This window comes from Varroa jacobsoni, unplaced genomic scaffold (genome assembly GCF_002532875.2).
Source record: "Varroa jacobsoni isolate VJ856 unplaced genomic scaffold, vjacob_1.0 scaffold_1361, whole genome shotgun sequence".
In the NCBI taxonomy this organism is placed as follows: Eukaryota; Metazoa; Arthropoda; class Arachnida; order Mesostigmata; family Varroidae; genus Varroa; species Varroa jacobsoni.
The window spans coordinates 283,431-310,528 of NW_019214263.1; the positions used below are offsets into that span (position 1 = coordinate 283,431).

General features: G+C 37.5%; 1 protein-coding gene across 3 annotated transcripts in view; it reads left to right on the plus strand.

The window, feature by feature from the left end:
• LOC111269180 (uncharacterized) overlaps window positions 1-14,195 on the plus strand; it is a 53,698-nt gene extending 39,503 nt beyond the window's left edge. For all 3 annotated transcript variants that reach the window (XM_022848592.2, XM_022848594.2, XM_022848593.2), the window contains 10 exons: window positions 837-1,037; window positions 1,310-1,518; window positions 2,019-2,111; window positions 2,263-2,371; window positions 2,707-3,096; window positions 4,058-4,195; window positions 4,937-5,241; window positions 5,791-5,944; window positions 6,090-6,223; window positions 8,941-14,195. In XM_022848592.2, coding sequence (XP_022704327.1) covers window positions 837-1,037; window positions 1,310-1,518; window positions 2,019-2,111; window positions 2,263-2,371; window positions 2,707-3,096; window positions 4,058-4,195; window positions 4,937-5,241; window positions 5,791-5,944; window positions 6,090-6,223; window positions 8,941-9,223 — 2,016 coding nt within the window. In that variant the 3' untranslated portion in view covers window positions 9,224-14,195. The remainder of the gene's footprint in view (window positions 1-836; window positions 1,038-1,309; window positions 1,519-2,018; window positions 2,112-2,262; window positions 2,372-2,706; window positions 3,097-4,057; window positions 4,196-4,936; window positions 5,242-5,790; window positions 5,945-6,089; window positions 6,224-8,940) is intronic.
• The last annotated feature ends 12,903 nt before the right edge of the window (window positions 14,196-27,098 follow it).

Here is a 27,098-nt window from a genome sequence, read left to right on the forward strand (position 1 = left end):
TGATTGCGCCGCTTCCGAGCAACTTCAATTAGAACACATTCTATTCGATTTCCAAGTAAGTGAAATTACTTCATCTATACTAGAATACACCGAGAAGAGGGGACAATAAAGAAATGCTAGCAGCTAAACAATGGATAAATTATACAAGCGTAGGATATAAACAGGATCAGATTCATTGTTCTAAAACAGGCCCTTCGTCGGTTTTTCACAATAAGGAACGACTAGTGAGGTCGGTAATGAGTCGTATTTGTCGAAGAAAATAATAGGTATTCTAAAACAGTGTCCCATAGTAGCGAAGAAAAAGTTGGATTGAAAAACCTATGGGCAATTGAATGGATACAGCACACTGTACTGGCACTACGTAGATAACTACCGCAAGCAATTAGAAAGAGATTTACCATGTTCAAATTTACTAGATTACGCATTTAAAATAGAACGAACGTTATGAATGTAAATATGATCGTTGGATAGTGAGAACAGCACACCTTTGTGGCGGCCTCGTACTAGTCTCATTTGGGAACTGCAGTAATTAGCTCTTATCTCGAGCTAGACCAAAACAATAGATCTTGATAATAGATTGCTTACTGAAAGGACATGCAGGGTAAAAGAGCAAACAGGGAAAGGCGTTTAGTCTTGTCAGGAATCGAGTTGCTGTCGATAAGGGTCTTAAAGTGAAGAAGAAAAAATGAAGATTGCTATTGATGTCTGAAAATTTCAACTCAATTATATAATTAAATCGGCACCATTTGAAGAGCCGTCCAAATCTGCGGTGCCATTTGAGGTAGCATACCTTCGGTGTGACCGATTCTATTCTAACGGCATATGTGTTTATTCAGGTTATCGCCAAAAAATCATCGCCTGTGCCAACAAATAAGCCTAGAATAGAACAGCGAAGGAGAAGCTTAACCAGTGCTGACAGTGGCAATGCTATCGTCATTAGCGGGGAGAAGCAACTTCAGCAATCAAGCGCATGGACATCAACACCAGCGTCTAAGCAACATCAAACCCAGTTGCAAATATCTGGGCACCAGCAGCAGGTATAGTAGAGAACCTAGTTAGTTTACCTTTAGATCAGTTTGATTGCAAACCAAATGGCCGGAATACTTAGAATTTTACTTTTTTGAAAACGTTTCAGGCTCATTGCAGCACCATCTTTATTGATTACGTCTCTCAACAAAAACAAGAGGCCGAAAACGGAGCACGCATTTCATGAAATATCAGAAATAAAAGACCTAGTTGTCAAAACCGCACTGAATTTGAACGAGTGACACGCAATAAAAATTCAAGATAGTAGCATTTTTGTTTGCAGAGCACCAACGAAGATGCTCGACGAAACGGAGTCAATGCTTTGGCGCGTATTGTTCGTGAAAGGTGTGAAAGAGAAGGTAGAAATGAAAAAGGCACTTCACAGCCACAATTGGGAGATCATGCTGGCGATGCTGCTACATCTCTTGCACAGAACATCGAGAGGGCTTTGTGGACACATTGCGCGGGCGTCGCAAAAAATTATAGGGTTAAGTAAGTAGTTGTGTAAATGTCCCAAGAAAAACAAAATTGTAGGTGCATGTACTACTTAGAGACCCCCTGTCACGTCTGTATGCGTATCACGGCCCTGTTCGAATTTGTCAATGAGGTAAATTACTATACATTTGTGCGTTCTGCCATTTACACCAAATTCAATCAAGACAGCTTTTATTTATTTAAACACGGTTCTCCTTGGGCACCCTTAAAATTGTTAATTAATTGCTTACACAATATCATAAATTATTAAATTTGATACGTCTTTCGAAAATGTTGAAAAATAACTGGATCTGCAAATAAAACTAATCCTGTAATTTTTGTTGGTTCAACTAAAGTGGATTAAAAGGAATATTTTCTACCGGTGGCATTACGTTAATAGACTCGTAAATCACATTGGAGTTACTCTTGTACACTAGCTTTTTGCTGTGTATTAAAAAAAGATCCTTATTTCCTTTGCTCCAATCAGGGCGTGTTACTTTTTTCTAACCGCTTCACAGGTTTCGTTCGTTGTGCTTCAATATGAAAGATCCTAAGAATGAATTATGGCGCCGGGTCGTCAGTGGTGAAATTGAGCCAACGCAGCTAGTCAAGTGAGTAGAAGATAGAGTATTTTCACCAAAACACGATTAGATATATGTCAAACATCGTGTTTAATAGTGATACGTAAACTTGGCATCCATTCTTACAGTCGCTTAGCGCACTAAGGCCATTTTGAAATCAATGTGATGTGTTTTATACCAGAATGGGCCCCGATGAATTAAGTATTGAAATGGCTCGTTGGAGAGAACGTGAATCGCAACATAACCTGGAGCTGTACAAGAAGGAGGCCGCAATCAATGTGACGGATAAGGTCAGTCAAATATCGTCTCATTGATTATTTAATTGTAACAGTATATATACACATATAATGCCTTCTTACAAACGAATACGGATATTTGAGCGCGTGTTTGCATACTCTATAGATTCTACGCACTCAGTACTGGTGAAACACGTTTTTTCCGACAGTAGTGTCAAAGATATGAAACTTCAAACTCCTTTTATATCGCAGCATCGATGCAGTACTCACTCATAAGCAGTTACTTAATAGTTACTCTATTTTGCGTATTCCCTAATTTAATAGGAACTCCTAGAAGGTATAAATACGCTTCTGGAGTAATAAATGTTTCGTACTACAAATAATTCCAGGATGCTCTACAGCTATTGGCCGATGCTGCTCCTTTGGCCGATGAATGCCGCGGGGGTCCATCTGAAAAAAAAAATAAAGACTCAAGAAGAACCAAGGTGGGAGAAAGGATAACAGAAAAGGATAACTATCATGGCAGTAGAGAAAAAAAAGTTGACAAAAAAACTGTCAAAGAAAAAGAGAAAGCTAACAATCAACGGGAGAAAGAACGTGGCAGGAATAACGAAAAAAATGACGCCAGGTTAAAGGACAAAGACAGGAACAGAAAATGTGCTAGGGAACGGACGAATGGGAAAGAAACGGGAAGCAAAAATTCCGCTGATAAGGACAAAGACAAACCCGTTTTAGACAGACCACGGCTACCCAATAACAAGGAGTCTTCCACTCGAAGGGTCAGTGCTTGTATGGGCAGCAACACTCAGTACATTAGGCAATCATATAAATGAGAAAATTTACGAGTGCTTATTTCCATAGAGTGTTTACGAGAGTTAGTGCAGCTGGTCGTATTTTATGTTTCTAACGATCGTTCATAGATCATCAATTGTAAGAGGTAAGGACGCGCTATAAATAAGTAGTATTTATATATAGAGTAGCAAAGGGACAATTCCTCAATACACTACGAAATAGTTGTTACGATTGTTTAGCTTTAAAATAGTTAGCGAATCTGAACGCGATCCCTGGTAGGCAATGCCTTAGGAGCGTTATGGCCTTTGCCAAAAATTTGTTCAATGAAAATATTCAAAACTAGCTCTCGCTACACCATACGCTCAGTGAACGACACTGACGTTGAGAGGTCGCAAATATATCTGAAAAAGATACTTGCATGATTTCGCGCTTGAACATGAAATAGCCAAGTGTTGTCGCCAATTATTCCTTTTCATGCTAAAACTGTATACACCCAGACAGGAAGCGCTACATGCCATTTAGTCTGAAACGCAGTTGTTAAAATCTGAATACTAGAGCCTCGGCAAACTGCAGAGAAACTTCCTATATAAAAATAGCTGAATTGGCTACAAAAACGTACCCACCAGATATTTGAGGGCCAAAACTAGTGTGATAGCTTGAACAATTTGCAATACGACCTTAGGGTTATTCATTGCTCACATCCCATCGTCTTCACTTACGGGACGCAGATAAAGTGACAGTATTTTACAAAAGAGCGCAAAATGACTTAGGTAGAGCCGGTGTCATTGAGCAGGTAAGGTTCTTTTCAAACAACGTATCATTAACAATTTGTAACAATGCTTATTATTGTTTTCTTTGTGTTTAAAGAAGATGTCTTTTAAAAAAGTCATTGAACTCAATATTTGACCAAAGTGCATTAATAATGTAGCATCATACCACATTTTCCAGTCGATAGAGGCATCGGACAAGGAACAGAAACAACGGGATTCTCGAGAACACAATAACAGAGATACGTTTAAGGTAGGAGACAAAGAAGACAAAATGGACACTCGTGAACTTGAGCGGGCCCAGAAAATCATCGATCGAGTAAGTATAATAGAAGAATTATTTTTTCTCATTAAGATCTTTGACATCGCACCGTGATTGGTGTGACCATTTGCCTTGATTTTGCTCCCGTTCTGTCTTGTGCTTACAATGATAACTTAACAGACTAGATCATCTTCCTCTATATATAGCATCCCGTAAAAGTCGCAAAATGAATATGCTTGTCGTTTTTATAAACAGTATGTTCAGTATGTAAAGCTAGTGTGTCAAAGTTAAATTGTGCTACTTAAGCAACCGCACTCTTTTCGCAGTTTAGCCCTTTTTCGTTGTTGTTTAAGCTAGTAGTGCTGTAAGCGCTAAGGAATCTATCCAGTATGATGCAGTTCAAGCTGATTATATGTGGCCTTTTTGGTGGGCACACAGCGCTAAGTAAACAGTTATATGAGTGAACGGTAAGTTGTTTCACTCACTCGTCAAAATGATTACGTTTTCCTTGTGCATGAGAGAAATGGAAACAGCTCTGTTGATTTCTTATTCAAAGTTAGGTTACGCAAAGTTTACGCACTGACAGGACTTCATGTAATCTCTAATGAAAATTTACCGAGTTAACTTTTTGAACCACATGCTGGATTTGGTAAGCAAATGTTGTATAATGCATGGCCAGTTCTATGAATATGGTAAAATTTATGATTACTAATAGTGAAACTTTGAGAAAAGTTAAAATATACATTCATGAATGTAATTTTGATCATCCTGCTTCATTTTTCATCATGATTGTTAAAGGTGAGGGCACTCGAACGGTGCACGTCATCTACGTCGTCGGCTTCACCATTTGCACTCACGAACCCGCACGGTGATGAGGAATGTAGTGGCGATGAAAAATCTGCAGAGCTACCGCTCTCCCCAAATATGCTTGAGGATGTGGCAGTTCTTTGGGAGGGCGCCATACGAATGGACCCTGCTCATTTCTCGGCGAGGATATCCCATGCGGCCGGTCCGGTCGATACCGGATTCGAAATTGGCCTTCCCGACAGCCTCGTCATTTGTGGAAACATCCAGCCCGCTGGTGTCAAGGATTATCTCGCTAGGTAGGGCTCCTTTTTTCTATGCTTTGTTCTTCGAAAGGGCACATTGGTGTTTCTTAGAAAAGCAGCCTATTTGAATTAATTTAAGTGATATAGTTAGTTTAAAGAATCTTGCTTTTATATGTACTAAGACTCTCACTCAAATATTTAAGTGAAAATCATGCAGTATGCAGACTGTACGGCTAAATAAACTGCTAAAAAAGATTCTAAGCTCATCTCTATATACATGTATTAATTAAAAACGTATCAAAGACAAAACAGGGAAAATATATCCTTAAATTATATTCTCAGAAAGTATACATTTGGGTTTCAATGTTGAACTTCATATTCATATTTTCAATGTTGAACTTAGATTTAGGTTGTCTATCTAAAAAATGCATTTAATATCTTTATTTTTTTTTGAAGTCTTAAGTAAATTTCCAGTAATTGGAATCAAACTGCCCCGCCTCGAGAGAATAAATCTGGATTCCGCACATATGCGCCATGATTCGTGATAACGATGAGATCTTCATTAACGAAATGTCATTTTCAACGTTCTTCATTGATTTTTAGATTGAAGCATGCAAACAAAGATATCATCGTTGTTCGGGTAAAACCCGCATCCACAGACGAAGGACATGCGGATGATTTGTTGGAAATCATCCGCATGCTAAAAGCAAGAAGTCGTCTAGGCGTTGTTCAAGAGATGAAGCACACAAGGGTTAAGGTTCGTGATTGAGCATTTCCATTTAATTAAGTCCAACAGTGGTGGTACTGACTCGGCATGGCTTAATAGTTAATATCTGGGTTTTTTTAGTCAAATTTTGAACCCTCAGTCAATGAATCCGCAATGAATTTTTTTTAATTTCCAGGATCTTTATATGTTACCTTTGGAATCGGGCGAACAGCCTCCAGGATGGTTTCCGTATTATGATAAACTTCACATCTGTGACGCAGCTTGCTTACTAGGGCTTGCCATCTGCCACAAGAAAGGACAACCTACCAGGTAAATTAATGATTGCACGTTCCTTAATTATATTAAACACACGCCACTATTGGCTTATAGCAATCTGTACGAGCAGTATTTTTTGAACAAGTGTTGAATGACTGCTCTACAATCGACTTTTAATAGATGTAGCATCATACAAAACAAACGTTATAAACATTTCATCCCAAGCATCACAATATGTGCTAAGAGAACCGGAACCTACACAAAAATCTAATGAACACGAACCGTGAGATTGAATGTCTCAAGTTACAACGATGAACTTAGATATTTTTTCGCGCATTGTACCAACAGCCGTCAACCAATATCAGCGGTCGGTTAATATCAATAACTACCAATATCACCGGCCCGCGAGGAAATCTGCTTTCCCTCAGCAGAGACGGTAACAGAAAATACAATAAGTACTGGTGAAATCGTAGGTCACTATCTGGCGTACAGAACGATACACCAACGAAGAACAACATGCCAGTCCCGTGCTGGTGCAGTGGTAACGTGTTTGCATACTAAACTTACGAACACGCTGACGAGAGGTGATCTTATTTCGAAACCGGAGGTAAATACACTTTGTTTCGTGCTAAGGGCCAGCCGCCTGAAACCATTCAGAAGTCGTAACATTTAAGGCAACATGCCCACTCTTGAACTGTTGTCATAAGACCAGTTTACTGAAAGCATGTCGGTACATTAGAAAGCCACAGCTTCAAGGTATCGCTGAAGTCTGAATTCGTGAATTATCTACCCATTGAATGATCGCCCCCATCGATTCGGTTGAAGTCTAGAATGCTAAAGAAATTCTCAGAAACATCGCGACGTTAGGATAGCTAATACCATACTGTATAATTCTCATCTATTGTTTTCAAAGGTGTATACAGGTGGTACAATAACGTTACGTCTGAAGGAACTCTTCCCGCAAGTGACCTTATATTGCATTTTCTTTTGAACCTCCAACGAAACCTTCCGTGGAGGTAAATCCGTCATCCTCTTTTCGATTGTGACTAAAGCAATACGCTTGTATTATTCCCCAAAGGATGCTTTTGATATTTCCGTGGTAACTCCTATTACCTTTACTTTTTCCAGCTTTACAGTTTACGTTTTAAATAGTTTTCATTAGATTTCTGCCGACTTTTCAACTGCACTCTGTGATGTATGACTATGCGAAAGTGCACGTGACAATGGCTTTGCAGGCTCGGTTGTCCATGTTATGCCATATGGACGAGTTTCGTTATCCCAGGAAAGGTCCGGGAGTTCACACCTAGTTGGAATGCGAACAGATTGTATGTACGACTAGATTTCTTCCTCAAGAGCAGTGTGCCTTGAATGTTCCTACAGTAGATGAACGTATGGTTGTCAATGGCGATTATTTGTACAGGCCAACGAGAAACTGGGTGAAGTTTACAAATCTTTTTGTCTAGTTGCGCAATTGTAGCGATACAGGTTGAGCTATTTTCCAGCATTAGCGATAACTGTAGTGATGGAATGGCCTGAAGTGGCCACAGCTGCCACGACTTGGCTAGTACTTCGAAAAAATTTGTCTTGCTTTGTAGTGGCTAGATGTCATCTCAACCACCAGAAAAAAATGTCATCGAGATTAGGCTGAACACGGCCCTATTTATTTACATCTTTAAGAGTCGCAGTCAGCGATATTGATGTCTGCAGTTCACATTCGTGTTTACAAATCAAAAAGCTTGTACTTTTTTTTTTTTTTATATAGAAAAGCTATTTTCAATGGTTCAAGTAAATTACAACAATTAAATAAACGATGTTGTAGAAGAAGTCGATGGGCTTTTTGAATACAGATATGGATTCGGTAGCTCTTTTCTAGAAAAAATTAAGATAAGATTATGACAACTGAAAGTACGTGAGTTACCCAAGGCGACAGTTATAAGGAATAGGCCTGTAGTTCGATTACCTGAACCATAATGAGTCAAATGAGAATCAGGCTAAAAAGCGCAAGCAGCTACTGAATCTTAATAATACTACAATTCGTTGCATACAACGAAATTATGATGAACGCATTATTAACCTCGGAATCGTTGAGTTAATTATATTTAAGGGAAAGGCAGAGGAAGAAAGCCTGCGGTCAGTTCCGATGCGGGAGGTAAGAAAATTAATGGTTGTCAATGTGCAAAAGCATTTGCATAGATTTATTTTTCTACAATGCTCATGAGAGGTCCATGAATTTTGCAGTTTTTCATGATTACTGGTCTGTTGACATTCTGCAGCGGGCCCTTTATGTCGTAAGCTAATTTTTACACAATTTTTGTATAACAATTACCGCTGAGGTGTTCAGCCATTGCCATAGCAAGCAGCGCATGTCGCTAATTAATTTTAAATAGGATAAATATAATATCTGGCGTTCCAGATATTACATATAGGGTATTTTCAACCTTCGGAAAATTACTTCAAAATAATTTTGTTACCTTGCACATTATAAATGCATAAGCAGTACGCAATACATGGAATACAAGGTACACACAGCCCATGCAATTATACTTTACCTAACAATACTGTCGCTTTTGCGAAGACAAGGCCAAAATTTTAGAGACAAGATCTTCGTTAAATTGTATCTTTAAAATTTCCGCCTTTTTAATCCTCTAGCAAAAATGCTAATGGTCTTTTAAAATACGGTGTTGCTTTTTTATACGGCTATAAGTGTGTAGTGTTAGCTTTAACCAGCCCTATATACTTAACTATGATTCACTTTAATATTGTATTTACAGGAGAGGGTCACGATCTACCACAACCGGTGCATCGTCAGGCGTGTCATACGAACCGTCGATGGTCGGGCCAGCAGAAGCTCGGGTCCGAGTGGATATAAACTCAATTGAAGACGCTGAAAGGATGCTCATCGAAAAACCAGGTTTTTTAAGCCAAAACCCAATTGTTAGTGGTGAGAGCTCGCTTTCCGTCTTATCATCTCTTGCTGCGCAGCAAGGTACCGGTACTATCGAAAGCGGCCGAGGTGTCGATGAAGCATATGATCCTGAAGTCGAATGGGCCTGAGAACATTGGGGTGAAAAAGCGGCGCCAGGAACCGCAGTTGGGTCTAGCCTTTATTATCGGCGAACTCGTGTTTTGCCAAGCTAATAAAGGATTATATTAGAATCAAGACGGTAAAATCCAGTTACGATTCGAGTACTCTTATGAACCATATAATGGATCTAATGATGCATCTCAAATGGGTCCGTTTGAGTTATATTGGGGTATGCACAAGATGACCAGTAGAACGAATTTTAGCAACAAAAGAAAATAATTAAACCAAGGCCTGAAGACTGAAGAATCTGCTGACGCGTAATAGTACTAGTATTATGCGAACGTTTTTTTTTTTAATTGAAGAGATCATACTGAACATTACATAGACTGGTGTTGTCGCATGTTTCCTTGATGTGAGTAGAGGAAACACGTTGTTCAAACGAGGCATAAAACAGCCACTTTACTATAAATGAAGAATACAAATTATAGGCTCGTACAATTGAGATCTAATACAGTTGGATAGGCCTGCCGAACACAGGGTAGCAGTGAACATATTGAACACACACTGAACAAGCCAAGAAAATAGCCGGAATCCCAGAGCAGGTCTTGTGGGAATGGAAAGAGTAGAGCACGCTGAATGGGTTGGTAAGTTTTCCATCTCTGTCTAATCATGCATTTCGCATGTTCACAAATGTAAATAATTCTCGTAAGCTATTTACAGCAGGGAAGAAAACCAGTTGATACACAATGTGTACCGTTCTATTGACAGCATTACCGTATGATGCTGTGTTTATTAACGGCCACACCAGTCCGTGTCCTTTTTCCTCCATTAGGGAACAACCGATGTCAAAACTTATAAAGGGGGTAACAGTAACAGTACGAGTTGATCTGAATGGTGAGGAGGATACCTGCTAGGGAAGAATACCTGTAATACCACAACTCTTCCATACACTCACTGCTATTCTTTCTTTCGCAGTGACAAAAGTGCTTCGCAGTTCTATAGTTGGTTAGCAACTGCGGTAATAGCTAAATTAATGTCAGCCTGCTGAGCATGGATCTAGCATTTTTTTAGTTGGAATATTCTATATTGTAAATACCCATAAATATTTTAAGGTGTCTGAAATATATTTTTACAATTTTTTTTTGGATTTCTAGGAATCGAATTAAAGTTAGGATATGCACTGCTTGTGCTATTCGCTAAGCCAGTAGTGATTTTTGTCGAATCAGAGGTTCAGTTTGTCAGAACGTAACCTTTTTTTATAATTGAGTTACGCGGGACAAATTTCATTACATTTCTAATTATTCCAGGGCATACACAGCCAGTGTCATTAAAGAGTTACCAAATTATTTTACGTCGGATTGCCTGAACAGCTGACGGCGATTTTCAAAATGACAGATTCTAAGGTGCCTCAGTACCAGCAACGATCTTCTGGTAGTACCATACTCCTCTGAATTTCTTTGTTAGGCCTGGAACGACAGGTAGTCGTACCTAAACTAATATGAAACATTTATCTAGTAGCTAATAATTCGTCACTATGTACCACAGAAAAAGATTTGTCTGGCGAAGAATATAAATGTATTGGGGTGTGTGCTTGTAGTTATCACAGTCCTTACAAATATGAACTTGCACTAAGAGCAATCAGGGAGCGCAGGCTGTAACCGGCTTAACGTTGAGGGACATAAACTTAAGTTCGTTTTGGTCTAATACGACAGATAAAGTATAGTTGCTGTTGCGGTCCGGCTAATCCAAAAAAATTGATAGGAATCGAAATTATGATCCAATCCGACCCAGTCGCTATATAGAAGTCGCAGTCCTTTGATCTCTAGCTGTCATCATTTATTTACCATACGCTTTCTCTTGCAATATTTTTTTCTGTAGCGTTCTAATTACACAATGTGCCCACTTGTTGGCTGACGTAAGTGTCTGCGTAAGTTTGGCTTCATATTCTGATATTAGGGAGCATATTTGTCGCAATGTTATCAATAGATTTTTTTTTTACTGCAAGTTAATTTTAATCTCTGCTATTATTCGAGTTATCGAGATGAGAAGTTTCATGCCTCAATACATTCGTTGCAGCTCTACCGATAAAATCATCCTAAAAGCCAAATGAGGTAAATATACCTAACACATAACACTGCCTTGCAAACATTGGCATTGTTGAGTAATTAATTTGAGTAATGAAAGAAGCACGATCCGGAGAGCATCCCGGACTGTGCATAATGAGGCTGTTACAATCGCTCATTGTTTGTCAAACTGTATACGATATCGAGGAATTGAAATCCTAGTCCATAGCTTGAAACAGAATAGAAACGACATGCCAGAATGGTGTATATGTGCTATTACTAACTCGAAATGCCTCTAGAATATCTCATGGTGGAGTGAGATGAAAAAAATTGCTATATTTACTGTTAGAATATTACCTATTCGTTGAGCTATTTTCGCAACGGTTGTCATTACAACGAAAACCATTACAGTCAACTTTGTATCTTAAGTGGTTACCTTTTTAAAATGCAGCAAGATATTGTTTCGGTAATGTACTTAATGAAATACATGCGCACCGTATGGGCGTAGCCTAAATTTTATTTCACTCATCCTCATGGTCACTTGAATACTTTTTGTATTGTTTACTAAGCCATTATTGTATCGAGCTTCTGCTCGTCAGACCTCATCTGTAATCGTTAACATTATTGCTTACGTTTTCATTACGCCCTTATCGTCTCACGGCTTTACACTAGTAATTGCTCGCTAGTTCATTGATAACTCCTGGATGAATGTTATGAGGTAAGGAAATATTTTGGAATATGAATATTGCTGGGTTTATGACATTACCGGGTTCAGTCATTTATTTTGTTATTCAATAGGGTGAGAAGAAACATAGTTGCTCTTTGTGTTAATATATATCGGTAAATATCAGTGTGCGTAGGCACTGTGAAACAACAGTGCGCTTTCTAGGTACATTCGAATCGGTTTATAATTAGACATGTAATATAAGTAGTTGATCTCATATCGTACAGTGGCCTCTATGTTATGAAAGACGCTTATCAGAAAAATACTAAGGCTAAGAATGGCTTAAATGTAGCAGGACTATGCTTAATTTGGCGCACAAGCAAAGATACAGAAAGCCCTATGCTGTGCTCTCCATACGTGGCACGCTCATATGGGAATATGTGTGCAGTCCAAATTATGAAGAAGCATGACGAATTCAGGTAATTTGTTTCGGTGAGTTTATTGCTTTGGATAAACAAAGTATTGTGTAGTAAAGACCACTAAGCATATTAATACAGAGCAGTGTAAGATATAATATATAAAAGAAAAAGTTTCTCAATCAGAATGTCAATGAACATGAAGCATGGTACCATCAAATATTGCGTACGCAGTAATTCAGACCCGGTATATATATAATGAAATAGTATCCACTATGATAAATTCTTGAGCATATATTGAATTTCGAAATTACTTGCTCAAGGTTACACTGATAATATTATCATACCTTTTCGCTGGGGCTTCTATGGGCTTAATATCGTATAAAAAGTTAACTAACATTTGGCTACTTATTTTAGAAATAGTCGTTGATTAATATGATGCCACCAATAGACCGTTTCAAACTATCGCTTTGCTAAGTTCTTCCGTACTTTTGTTATACATAAATATTCAAAACTCTCACAGTTTTTGAGACGTGAGCGTTAATTTGCATACGTTACGGTTTAATTATATATATATATATATATATATATATATATATATATATATTTGAAAGAGAGAGAGAGAGGGGGGAGGAAATATCTAGGCAGGAAATACCGAAAAATTGTCATTATTTTGTTTTTCTTGCCCAGGGCTCCATGGGCTTTAAAACAATTTGCATAAATGTATAAATATACGTAGTCAAATCTAAGCCCACCGTTTCATTTTGTACTCGGTATTAGATGCTGTTTATTATTATGTCAGATAATATAGCTTTCGAAAGCTGGTATTTTTGAAAAATTCAGTAATTGTAAACGGTATCCAAATAGTGAAGCCTATATCTGGAAAAATAGTTGCAGCCGAGATGCTGAGAGAGGCAAGGCACGCTCTATCCCACACAGTGATCCATAAATATTATCAGTCACCTTGATAGAAAGAACAGCGTATCTGTGCCAGGTACTCGAAACACCGAACATTTCACTTATACTATTTAAGATTTTTGTAGTCAGTGTGTTTGGTCTTTTCCTGGTATACGTACAGTGCTATCTACGTAAGCTCCTCTACAAGAAACTAATACTAGTAACCAACGGAGAAGTAGAAGCTCTTTGTAATGAATGAGGTTTTTCCAGTTTTTTGAATTTTTTTATAGTGCAACTTACATATTACATGTTCTTATCTGAACGCATATTTTTCTGTTCGTCTCAACTATTACGCTATCCGAACTACGAATAAAATGCAAATGAAATTTTGACTTAAAATAATAAGCAATGTATATACGAGACCTTGATCGCAGCTGTGTATGCTCAGCTGTTACTTGTATAACATTATTTTAAGAGATCAAGATGTACTGATACTGGCGTACATCAAACATTCATTATATTGAAAGCAATATAGAGTAATATTTCGGATTTTATATTATAATAGAAAAAATTGATCTATCACTATGCCGTGTCTCAAAAAGTTGTATCTGCTGTAAATATAACCACCGTTGCGAAACATATTAATGACTAGTTTCTTATTGTAAAACTTGTCATGCCAAGCTCGGGAAAGCAAAATATATTTATTGTAAATAACAGTTACGGATATTTGCAAACAGCAATGTATGAGTATACAAGTGGACGCTTTGTGACTGAGTACGCGGAGCTTTGGAAACGGCATGGCTGCTGTGTAAATAGTACATATAGTTATAACTAATATCCATTAACAAATAATATGATAGATCTATAAGATAATATAATGTGTTACGCTACTACAGGTGTCATCATAAGTATATAGAAAAATGTACATATTAATAAAAGACTATGTTTCACCCTGAAAAAATTATATTGCTTTACATACGATGCATCTAAAATAGCCTTGTGTGAATTTCATGGACAATAGCTTTTCTTTATAACAGGAGGAGAAAATGCTGTTTCGTTTGATAAAGGCATTAATTGTGAGTCAAAATATTACAAACGATATTTTGCAACTGGTATTTTTCGAATAAGTTCTATGATCCTTTTTTAGGGATCCCTTTTATGAATCTTTTTTTAGGAATACTATCTTAAAAATGTATTTCATGTGCTAAGACCGCGTTATGTAGCTTTTCATACGTGCAGTGTGTATACTTCACGAACAATTGCCCAACTGCAGTCATGTAATTTTATGTTAGTATACTTTGAAGCGCCATTCAATGAAACGGAATAAAAATTTGCCTGTTAAGTCATGCTGGTGTCTCATCAACAGGAAGCGAGCTTTATACAATATTTCTCTCCATTCTGCCGAACGACATGATGTCTTCTATTCATTACAATGCTAATCCATTGCTTTATCACAGTTTATCTTTCAGCTCACTAACACCTAGCTTGTAACAGTAGGCTCACCTAAAAGCGATGAAATAACATGCTGCACCATTCATTGATTCTTATCGCGTGAAGCACTGCTACGGGAGAAATTTGGTTTGGACCCCAAGAGAAGGGCCCTTAGGATAGTCGAAAAACAGGGTCGTCGTTTTCGTTTCTAAATGTTTAAAACTACGAAATCCTTCGTGCTTAACAGAGCAAAACAGTGAGAAAGTCTCTTGATTTCATGCATTCAGCCCTCTGAGATATTTAAATTTTTTTAATGAAGTTAGAAATCTACTAAGAATAATTTGTCTGCTGTTCTATCATTCTTTTTGTCACTATTCGGCCAATTGATTCATTGTTCCTTGCTGGAAAAGTTTATAAAAGCTATTCACAACCTAGTCTCTTTTTTGCTTAATGCTTGCCTTGCGTTGGATCGCTTTCCCTCTATACCGCGCTGTACAGATCTGAGTCAGTAGTAATCAGATGAAGCAAGGGTCGGATCTATCAGCGAAGCGGAAAAGAGTTTTTACCCAAGGTCGCGACAGATTTTGAAGGCTAGCCGAAGAATTCTTCATCAGATTTATCTCAAATGTAAATAATGCATTTTAAAAATTGTAAAACATTTTATTGACATTCCTAATGTGAGGCAAACCGGAGGTTTTCCTGAGGTATGTTACATGCGTACTTCTAAAAATAGATAACAATCGCAATTCAATATGCAAGAATCATTAGCCATACATTTTGAAGAGCTTTTTTCATCGTGAATCTTCTGCCTTGGAAGTCTCTCTAGCAGTTTTCGAAAACCATATAATGATTAGATATGACACAGCCCGCCGGCTTCAAGTACAAAAAGATATAGTCTTGAGTACGGCATCCCGGTTTTATTTTTTCCACTTTTATTCCACATCTAGCTTCAAGTCGTACCAAAGACTTAGTATTCGTAGGTCAGCCGTGACGATGTTATTGTGTTGGTTTCTATATAATGAAACCGATTTGAATGTAGCAAGTACACCCTGTAGTATAGTCAAGTTTAAATAACATAGATATGTTCCACAGTTGCATCTCCTATTATAATTACAATTAAATTTCCTGGAAACCAAGTCTATTTACACTGAATATAAATCATCTACAATATCCTTAGGTGAAATTAGTATTAGCCCCAATAAACTTTTCTGAAAACTCTAAATACAGTTTGTTTCTTCGGCAACAACATACCTGGAACTCGATGCGAATGCCTATCATAACACGGCAGTTTCAAAGGAATTATACGTAGAAAGTTCCTCAGAAGGAGTCACAGAATCAGCTTTATGAAGATCACATAAGATAGGAAGATATAAGACAACAAGCAAGAAGAAGCTTTAATAGATTGTTCGCCAAAGTGAATTAGAATGTTTCAAGCCAGAAAGTACGATCTTAACTTATTCCAGTATTAAAATGTAAAATTCACGAAGCTTTTCACCTGATTAAAAAGGATCTCTTGAAGAGGAGGGAATCTCAGCGGATCCAAAATGACCTTATGTTTGTTTAATCTCTTCCTCTTGGACAGATACAACTGGGTGTTTAAAGCAAAGTCTACTCTAGTAAAATGTACTTTTCTTCGTAAAAGAAAATTTATTTTTGTGCTACTGCAAAACTTACTTGATTTATTTTTTCGCCTTTAGAGAGTTGCTAGTATGCTCTGTAAATCGTCCAAATAGGCATGGTTTACTAAACACTGATGTGAGTGTACTATAGAATATAGTATGTTCTGTCACAAATGACTAGATATTATGGCAAAACGAGGTGGGCGAATTGAAACCTTCATATGATTATTTGCAGTTTTTTTCGGTGTCTTCTTTTATTCTTATTTTGTAAACAAGTTTTCGGGATAACCTGTTTGGTACATCATCAATGACACATTTTGAAAGTATATAAATTCTTATATTATTTCTATTTGTAAGTAAGTAGCAACAATGTAAGAAGTAAAGACTTATTCTCCACGCAGAATATAGCGGACTAAATATTTTCCATTTCACATTCTAGGCAAATTTTAATTTTCCGAAATTGAGAAACAGGTGCAGAAGGCTAATCTAGCTATCAATGTGGCAAACTCCATTTTCGTTCACTTTTTTATAAGACTTGAATCGGTTTTTATGATACTTTAGTTACTGCTGGCGCAGAAATTACTAAAGTTTCCCGAGCTGAATTTCTGGGGATGCATTTATCCAGCCTCGTTCTGATAATGTACATTCAGCTCAATTTCGCCTCAGACCAGCAACTACTATAATGGGTACCTCTGATGCTCAAAGGATGTCTTTTCCTTTATCATACTTCTTTAAGCCACGAGCAACTTACGAAGCTGAAGGCGTTGGCATAAACTATGATTCCAGAATCAAATCTACATGGAGATTTTAAAAACTAATACGAAATTGTTTACCCCCCTATCATCACCTAAACCCTTATTAATAAATAGAAGTTTGTATATTTTGCTATTTTGTTTTCACGTAGAACACCAATTTCGTGCTCGGATTTTTAAGACCCTGCCTGTTCTATTTCCTTTTATCTATTGCCTTAGAATATGCAGAAAGATCTTGTAGTCATGCAATCTCCATATGTGTTATTCCGCGCCTCGCTTTCGTTACTATGATGGTCCTTTGTTGTAAGAGAAAGATACTCTTGAAAACGATTTTCGTAATATATTGTTAGTTGCGTCTTATTCCCATAATACTGGTTATGATAGTTTCTGTGCAAAACAACTTCAGGCAGCTTTTATAAAGCAAACTCTTTTCGCAACCTTTGTTTGATTTTTTCTTATATGTGTCCTAAAAAGTAATTTTTTAAATGAATTGAAACTGTACATGGACATGTGGATATTTTGGAAAAGCATGCGATTTGGTACTTAAGTTTGATTGAGGAATGCACATGCAAGTTGAAATCGGATGATTGTTAAGAATCATTTGTTATTCTATTTTGATTTCGGTTGCTGCAGTTTTTGGCGATTCCTAATTATGTATTATCTTCCCGTGCAATCTCGAGAAGATATAAACAACTATACTGTAGCAAACTACAGCGGAGTGCCAATATATGAAGATTATTTTTGTCAGAGCCCGCGTCACACGTTGATGAACTGTTTGCACAGTGCATCAAGTTTCTGGTTGTACATAGGGATAAAACGGATAAAGTTAGGTTTCGGTGTTTCATTTAGGTTTTGCTTTTGTATGCTTTAACCTTTTGCATGTTTCTAGAAATGCAATAAAACCCGCTAGTTAGTAATACCAATAACAATAACACCGGTGCGGATAAGTATGATTTTAAATATATACGGAAGAACTGTTTTTAGTGGGACGTTTAGTGTGGTAAAGATGGGCCATTTCAATTAGAACTAGAAAGGTGACAAACGACACAAGTCTAGTTTTTTGCTCATATATGAAAACTGCTGTCGGAAAAAGCGCCTGACGTAACCATCACATACATCCTGTAGTCTGTACCGCTATCTGCTCGAAATCGTATGTTGAAGTCTGGCATGTTGAATAAACAATAATGATATTAAAGCAAATTATTTTAATAGTTGCCTCTTCTCAAGTTGCGCTTCTTTTAGAAGAAAATTAATTGATGTCGCGAGATACCATCCATCCTATGCACTTGTCTTAGGTCTAAAAATTTAACTTCTTGCTCCTCATGCCCGAAAATCGGCCCCTTCTGCATAGTTAGCGCAGTAGGTGCAGAAGATATGTACGCGGCCAGTTTGAATTGTGTTTAAGTCCGTTGGGATTAATTCATTAATCTCTAATAATCTTATTTAGTAGCTTTGGAGCAAAATCACTTCCATATAGGGCGCTGTTATCGTCCCACGAGTGGAACAAAAACTTGTTTTTAAAAGCCTCTCTTTCGAGAAGATGGTCATCTATCTTAGTTGACATCAGCCACTCTTTCATGCTTAATACTTTACCCTGAAAATATCTCCAAAAAATTGTTTACTAACAAATTTTCGACGTATGCTAGCCCGTCGTAGATAAAAATCCGGTTTTTTTATTTTTTGATACCAAGGTATCAGATCAAGCTTCTCTATAGTTTGCTATAGATAGATACGTTTCACATATCCTGTTCCCTTCGACTAACAGGGTACAACTAATCCCGGAAGTAGTTGTCCGGAAGTCACGCTTAATGCAGGCAACTGTTCAGTATATGTAGGTCCGCTAAACAGTTCTGCCAGTATACTCAAACCTTGTTTGTTTCATATGCGACATACGGATTGGCCGGTGGATACCATTATATGTTCCTTAACAAACTGAACGATGCGGCTACATAAAATCAAGCCGCACCTTGGACAAGTGAAATGGCTGATGCGAGTAATGTCCTCCGGTTGGGTTTATTGCTTGACTTTTTGCTGCATATCTATCAAACGTCCTAATATATTCAGTTCTCCTTAAACATACGATTAGATACTAGACAAAATTGCATTTCTGTCAAACGGTACAAAAACGTATTTTAGTGAGTACCGATATTCCGAGAAAGTAAGTTTCGCTATTAAGGCCAAATTAATAAAATGTTGGCTCTTTTATTAACAAAGTCGAGTGCTTGTTAAGCAAAGGACTCCATCTCAAGTCTCTATTTACATCATAGGTCGACATTATTAAAGTTTCATATCTGCTGCATCGTGATGGTTGACAATAAATGCCATTTCGTATTGACGTGGTAGATACATACTTCATGAATTTACGCTGCACACGCTCAGATAGTTTTACACAATCAAGTTCAAATAGAGTTTTTCTACGAGCTTTGCCAGACCCCGCAAGAGCTAATATTTTTAAAAGCAACTAGATTTTGCAATCATTTATGTGGAATTTCGGGACTTGCACGATCAAACAATGTATATTACAAACAAGCAGGAAAAGCTAAATTACTAAAAACGTAGGAACAGTTTTACACCTACAACGGTCTGTGGTCAAGAAAAATCGGTGATCTCTTGAAGCTTCCTCCCATGTAGCTGAGCTTCTTCCTACACAAGTCAAAAGTCGAGGTACTCGACAGTGCTCATGTATAAATTATATTTGCTTAGCTTAACCGTCAGCTTTGCTTCCTTCAAAGCTTGGGAACCTAGCTCGATGCAAACAAATGGCTGTACGTAATTATAGCCATGATCAAATCATCAAGAAACGTAAATTCTATAAAACCAGCGTTTTTACCTTTCATGTCTTGTAGAGTCGATTGGCAAGGTCAACAAGTAACATTATTTAAGTTTGCAATTCACTGATTAAGATACTTGATCCCGGCCTGAAACAAAAAGAGTTTACACTCAGAGTAAACTCAAAATGTTTTCGATTCAGCTGACAAAAACAGCCTGGTTACTCACACGGACCGAGATTTATTAAGCAATCCGTATAGTCGTTCTGCTACGAAACCTTACGGCCGACAGACAGTATTTCAGAGTTGCAAAATGCTGCTATAGCCAACAGACTGTCGAGAGAAGAAATGATAAAGCTGTACGTGGTTTCTTGAACCGTACGTAATTTTCTCAATCGAGGACGACTATTTAAATCATAAGAACTTGACGGAAAATAAAAGCTACTCTGGTAAGCCTGCGTTTTTTTCTAAACGAAAACTGATGGAAGGAGTGTGGAGCTATTTTTTTGCATTATGTAACCATGACTCGTAAAATTATTTCGTGATATTCAGCGTTCTCGAACCCGTTTTGCAGACTCGAAGCCGAGGAAAATGCGTGCATTAAAGTCTCAAGATCTTGCCATACATGACTTTTATGTCAGACTACTTTTATTTTTATTTTAAGTGTATGGATAAAATGTATGCAATCACAAGCGTATTGTTTATAAAGAAACATATATTAGCCTGGAACATCAAAGTGGCCTTTGTGACAATAAGCTGAAAAAGAAAATAAAGCGACTGATATTCGGACATATTTCAGCGCAACAAATTCGACCGTGCTCCATTTTTGTTTTTGAGGCCATATCTAAACAAAAACGCATATCTAAGCCAATTTTTTTTTCAATATGTGCTAGAACTATCATTCCAGACAATTACGTTTCCTTAATGTAAAAACTATCCAAAGCAATTGTAACTCCAATTTGGGGTCTAAACTATACGCTAGATATTTTAAAATATTCCTATTTTAACTCACAAATAGTACCCATATATCAAGCGACAGCGGTAGTTATAAACTCTTCCAGGTTTCATCCCATACACTGTATACGAAAAAATCTAGCAAAATCAAAAAATTTGGACATATAGCTGACCAAGGATCCAAATGATCAAAAGTTATATAAAGGCGTAAAAAGTCTTATAAAGATCAACTTTTAGAGCTCATCGAAATGATCCAATCAACCATCGATATTTTCTTCTCTGAAACGGCCATTCATTCTTGTACCAAGGATGCAGATGTATCAAAAATGGCTCTTTGAGCCATTTTGATGAATTTTTGAAATCTTTAAATGTCTCAGGATCTCCCAATGATGAAAATCTTTTTCAAATCTTTTAAAAGCCATATGGAAACTGGAAATAATGTAGGGCGTCGATTTCGGGCAAAAAAGGAGGTTTTTATTTCAGTAGGAGTTCGTCATGAATAGACTGAATAATAGCCCATTTCCGCTTAAGCTGCGAAAACAACGCATCGTTCTTTACTAGAAGAAGTTTCTAGAGATAGAAGATCTATAAGGAAGAGGCTTTTTTTGTACCAAAAAATGGCAGATGAATGCATACCCGTCACAACAAGTAGCCCGTCCAAGCTTATTTTAATATAGGTACCGAACATTAGTTGCTTTGGAAAATTCACCAGTCTGGGAGTGCTGTTGTGATTTTCTCTAAAGCGGAACACCTTTACTCAGTCTAAGAATGTAGTTCGGCACCATTTGTAATCCTAGCATAGAGAAAATGATACGCATATGACATAGCATACGGCAAAATTACACGAAGCTTACCACAAGCAGGTGTTAAGCTTCCAATGAGACTCAATAGAGTGGCCTTCGCGATCGCTAGATTTCATTTCAATAGATTTGTTATTTTGGAGTGCGCAAAGGACAACACACAAAAACAGAGATCCATTGATGAGATGAGAACGTACATTGCGGATGCATATAAATATATAATTGCAATAAGGAACTGTGCAACAATGAGTAGCTAGGTGTTCTGATTTGAAGGGATGTGCGAGCATTGAAGGTCACCTAACTTGCTACGCGTAACTAGGTGACCAGTGTTATGAGGCTGTTACCTACGCTATACTACATAAAATAGTAACCAAATTCGTTAAGTTATAAATAGTTTGTTCTAGTGCCGCTAGAACTGTAAGCCCACTTTTTTTAACCAACTGTAAATCTACGTTCGTCTTCATTGTATATAAGTGAGGCTTGCTGGTCCAGGACTACTAACCTAATTTCATTTTTTTTCAATTTCGAGTTATAATGTGCATTTTCAAACTCTCCACAATGCTGATAACAACACAACAGAATATCTCTCGAGACAACGTAAGTACTTCAAATGTCAGTTGTAAACGTATTAGCGGACGGAACATAGAACGAGTCACACAGAAAGAATCACCGTATAGTAGTCTATTGCACAAAACATGGCTTCTACCATATTTGAGCTAATTTTTAGCGGTTTAGATATACCGGACGTAAACTCGAACTTGGCGCGCACATGTAATATAAATCGCACCACAAGCATAACGAATTTGTGTCTGCTACGAAGACTTTTGTGAGCTATACCACGCAGGCATATGTCCTTTTCTTGAGCAGCGTGGCTCAAAGAAGAAGAATGCTCAGTGGTACAAATAATATGTTAAATATTATTTAATTGTGATTTTTTTATTCAATAAATATTTTATTTACATTTATGTACAAGGTACCTGGTAAAGGTGAGAATATATGATGAACGAATATGTACTGGTTGAATTTCAAGGATGCTCAAAGCTGTTGGAAGGCTGTCAGTGGAAATTAACTCTGAAGCCGTCTAAAAAGTGTAGGGAAGTTTTCCGCTTTTAGTGCAAAAAGATCTAAGTTTATTAGAAAATCCGTTGCTGTCACAGAGCTGTCCAGCTCAGTCTATGAATGTATCTTGGAACCACTCGTGATTCTAACACAGAGGAAATGATATATGCATATGACGCAGGTAGATACATATCATATGGGGTATTGGTGTAATCAAGGGTAAATCCTTCAGGTTGCGCTCGGTCTAGGGATTTCTAGGTTTTCACTAGGAGTTTAAATTGGATTGTCAATAGAAAGCAATATATAATATAAGCTAGCGAGTTTGCGTTTAATTATTGTTAAACGGCAAACAGAGTTGTATTGGAGCGTTTTAGAGAAAAATGCATATTAAAATTAACCATTTACTCGATCGGATGTACATGATGGGTCGAAACAATCAAGTTACATTCTCTATTGAGTTTAATTCACACATTCTTCTGGAATTAACCTTGTAATAATTTACTAATTTAATTAATAAATATTCTTATTGTAATAAATTAGAAACAATTACTTGCATTACGCCGCTGAGCGGTCTACATGTTACCGCTTTAAGACCGACTAAAGAAAAAACGCCAAGACAATTATTGTCATACCGAGAACAACGATACTTAACAGAACTATCAGAACGCAGATACTAACATAATTCCAGCCAAGGTACTTGACACCATAAAAGCTACATTGAACCATTCAGACGGGTTTGCGAGTGCAGTGCCTTCGCCAGCGCGTACAGGAGGAAATTTTGACCGGAAAATGACGCAAGTTGGTACGATGGCAGGCATTGGTAAACGTGTTGCGATCGCGCTTGCTATAAAACGGGCAAACCTAGCCATTTGAAAGAAAATGAAGTGAGGGAGGCCAGCTATAAGATTATCTCTTTCCGACGTCGTTGAATTTTAGGTCGAATCAAAAAAATCCCTCCGGGCGTAAAAATACTCAAAAAATGTGTCAGAAAACATCCAAGCTAGGGTCGCAGTAGACCTTGATATTTTAAAGAGGTATGCTTCCACGCTGAGACTTACAGATTTAAAGATAGAAGGTGGCCCGATTCACCTCGAGAAAAAGTAACACATTGTCTTACGCAACCCTTACGGTGGTAGCTGGTTGGTCATTTGCTTCTCTCTGCAACTTGGTACCCCACCAGGCTCCCACTTATTCTGCAAGGTTTTTTGGTTGGGATCGGGGGCGCTTCAATCATGGTCCTGCTTGTGATGTCGCGATGGCGAATGACAGTTTACATGCCTCTAACTGCCCCAGGAGGCCTAGTAAAGTGGCAAGACATGCAAAACTGAATGCGACTCTCGAGGGGCATGGCAAAAGTGCTTTTGATGCATAATCCAAGTAGTTTCGTACCAGATGGGGAAAGAACGCTGAATAGTGTAATCATATCATATATAATATACTGCTTTCAAGGCAAGCGCTTGAGAAAAAAACTAGTACCGGACGTAGTTGTTTAACGTGCACAACCCTATTGCAGAAAGAAACATCAGACGAAGTTGCGTCAGCGCGACAAGCCTAACTCTAAACATAGAATTTAACCAATTAGTCCTGCAAGAATAAAAGAAGAAATTTTCCGTCAGATGGAGAAGTGACAATGCGTTTACGTCTTAAGCTTAAAGATGTGAAGTAGTCTAAGGTCGTTTCATTTTAAGAGCTATCAATCTGTTTAACGGTCGTTTTTAACAGCAATACCGGACTATTGTTCGTAATTGATTACTATCTATAAAACATTAATTAAAAGATTAATATCTAAAACAATAGTAAAGGATATACAGAATGCGTTCAAGGGGTACTCAAAGTGTGTTACTCTTAAGCGGAAGTAAGCAAGAAGGAAATCTCTAGGGCAACTGCGGTGACTGACTATTTTAGGAGAATTTTTTTGGTGCGTAATAATAACCAAAAAATTAAATATTTCAACTTTTACGTGCAGTACTGCCTAACCTAAACATAATAATAAATGAATAATTATAAGAAAATACGTTAAGACAATGTAACTGCAACGTATAAATGCGCCAAAAGCAAATAACAATGACCACCGTCATCATAATAAAGCTATTGGTTATTTGGAGAATCAGCTGCTCATATTCGAAATTATAATGTGGCTTTTGATAGGAGACGACGTACGCCCTATCTCGAAGTAGCCGATTATATTCGGTATTAATGATCTTGCTCCTCGAGAAAATTGATTATCTAATATTTACTTTTCAGTGATTTGATAGTCCAGTAAAATCGCCTTCCACTAGGTGATCAAAAACAGGGAAAATGCTTTTGATCAATATATATTATAATAGTAAGTTTGCTTTTGTGGTATCTATGCTCGCAATTTTAATTCATCCAGCCCATTGCATAAATTTATTTCATTTGTAATCATTATATTTATATACGAATGGGAAGTGGGAATGACGCGACGTAGACTTTGCTCCGAAGTTGATGACACTTCGCTTAAGACAGTTATTATATCTCGGCATTAGTTATTAATAGCATCTCAAAGGGTAAAGCCTGTACCGCTATTTTATCCACATTGAGACGAGATTTGCCCGAGAACATTCGCAGTTCCGTCGCTGTCGATTAGGTTTCTAAAGGAGAATGCAATGCTCCAGGGCTATATTTGGGAAGCATTCACGTCAGGATCTTAACTATACGGGGAGATAGTATTAATGACATCTTTGAAGTTATTAAGATCGTTTTTTGCAACAAGTCTATTTTCGTGTAGGTCTATAATGTGCCCAGACTCACGTGTTAGATTGTACTTTGGTAGAAATAGATGATCCATTGGCCGCACAAATATTGAAGTTTATCTGTAGTAATGAAAAGCAAACTTTCAATGCGACCGTTTTTATCTCATTTAGTTTTATTATTAAAATAATTAACTATTATTTTCTTTCTGTTATTTGGCACCTGGCACCAGCTCGATTACACAGATGTAGCGATGGTGCGAAACTCGAAAACAGTGCAGTTTTACTACTAACTTCATGATATCTAGATGTTAGTAAGTAGAGAATGGAAACTTAGCGTTGGTACGCTAAGTTCGACACGTCACGTTTCTGTTGAAGGAGCTGCAAGTTCGAATTTTGTCTGACTTTGATAAATACGTAACGTTACGAAGCTCGCTCTCGCTCTCTCTCTCACAGCGCTGTTAAGATGACGTTACTGAGAGCCAATTTGGATAAGTGCCCCTCTTCGTCATTAAAGCAATTTCTGCAATTATGATTGTTGTTTTTTCTGTTGCTTAGATAAATCCCCTGGGGCGCAGGCTCCGGGGCCGATGTATCCCCTGCACATCTGATTTTCGTAATGCTGGCGTTCATAATAAGGGATGCTTTGGTCTACTTTTATTAGAGAGGAGAGTGTTTTCAAGCGGACACTCTTTTTGCTATCATTCACATTGTTTTCGAACATTGTGATCACACAATTTTGATGCTTAAATGTCGATGCTTCGAATGATTTTTTGCATGCGCAGTCACCAAAGTATCATGAAGATAATGAATAGAAGTGCATCTGTTAGATCCATTACAGTATGCGAATGTTGCTATATTCGATAGTAGCTGTTGTTTCTTGAGCGAACTAGCAGTCAATTCTCGTAGTACCAATCTATGGCGGTTATATGCTTAGGTAATGACAACAAAAGAGACTACTGATAAAACATGGTTGTTGATTAATCCTGCGATGTCAGTAAGCTTCCCTTTTCCAGCTGCTTTCCAGCGAAACATTTGAAAAGTACGTCTTTTATTGAATTGATATGTTCTGCATTTTATAAGCTTAATAAAATAACGATGTTTGGCAAGTTTATTGCTAATATTAAAAACGGAATATATGTTCGAATTCGTTGTTGTATAACGATAGTTTAATCAGTTCACTAGCTCAGCCTCCCCTTTGTCATGTCTCCCTCATCACATCTGTTTATTGTGCGCAATTCACTATCTTGCGACATCTCATCATTTTTACATACCTTCTTCGCATATACCGGCGCTTTTTCTTCCGTCTATTCGTCCGGCTCTAGTGGACACTGTCGACAGTGTGGCACATCGATTTGTAAAAAAAAATTCTACTTCCAAATTTGACGGAGTGCTAACCGTATAGGATATTCTGACCTTCAGTCATTTGCTTACAAATACCCCAGAAACAAACTATCTCGGTAGGTATGTCGAGCTAACTAACCCTACCCTAAATAGCATTTATATTGGTATAGATGTGCTGCTTAAATTTTCACATCACGCAAACCTTGTGTTTCGAGTACGAATCTGCATCTGTTTTGTCTACTAATTAATTTGCTATCTGTCTTAGTGTTAAATTGAAGTTTGTCGGTTCAAAGCGCCTAAGAGCAAGCATCTTCACACATTAATTTAGAGCCTGTGAAGATATAATTTTCAGAGCATTGTGGTCACGTATACGGTTACCATGATTATTGCGTATACGCAGTCCTCGGATCTTTTGCAAGTTATGAG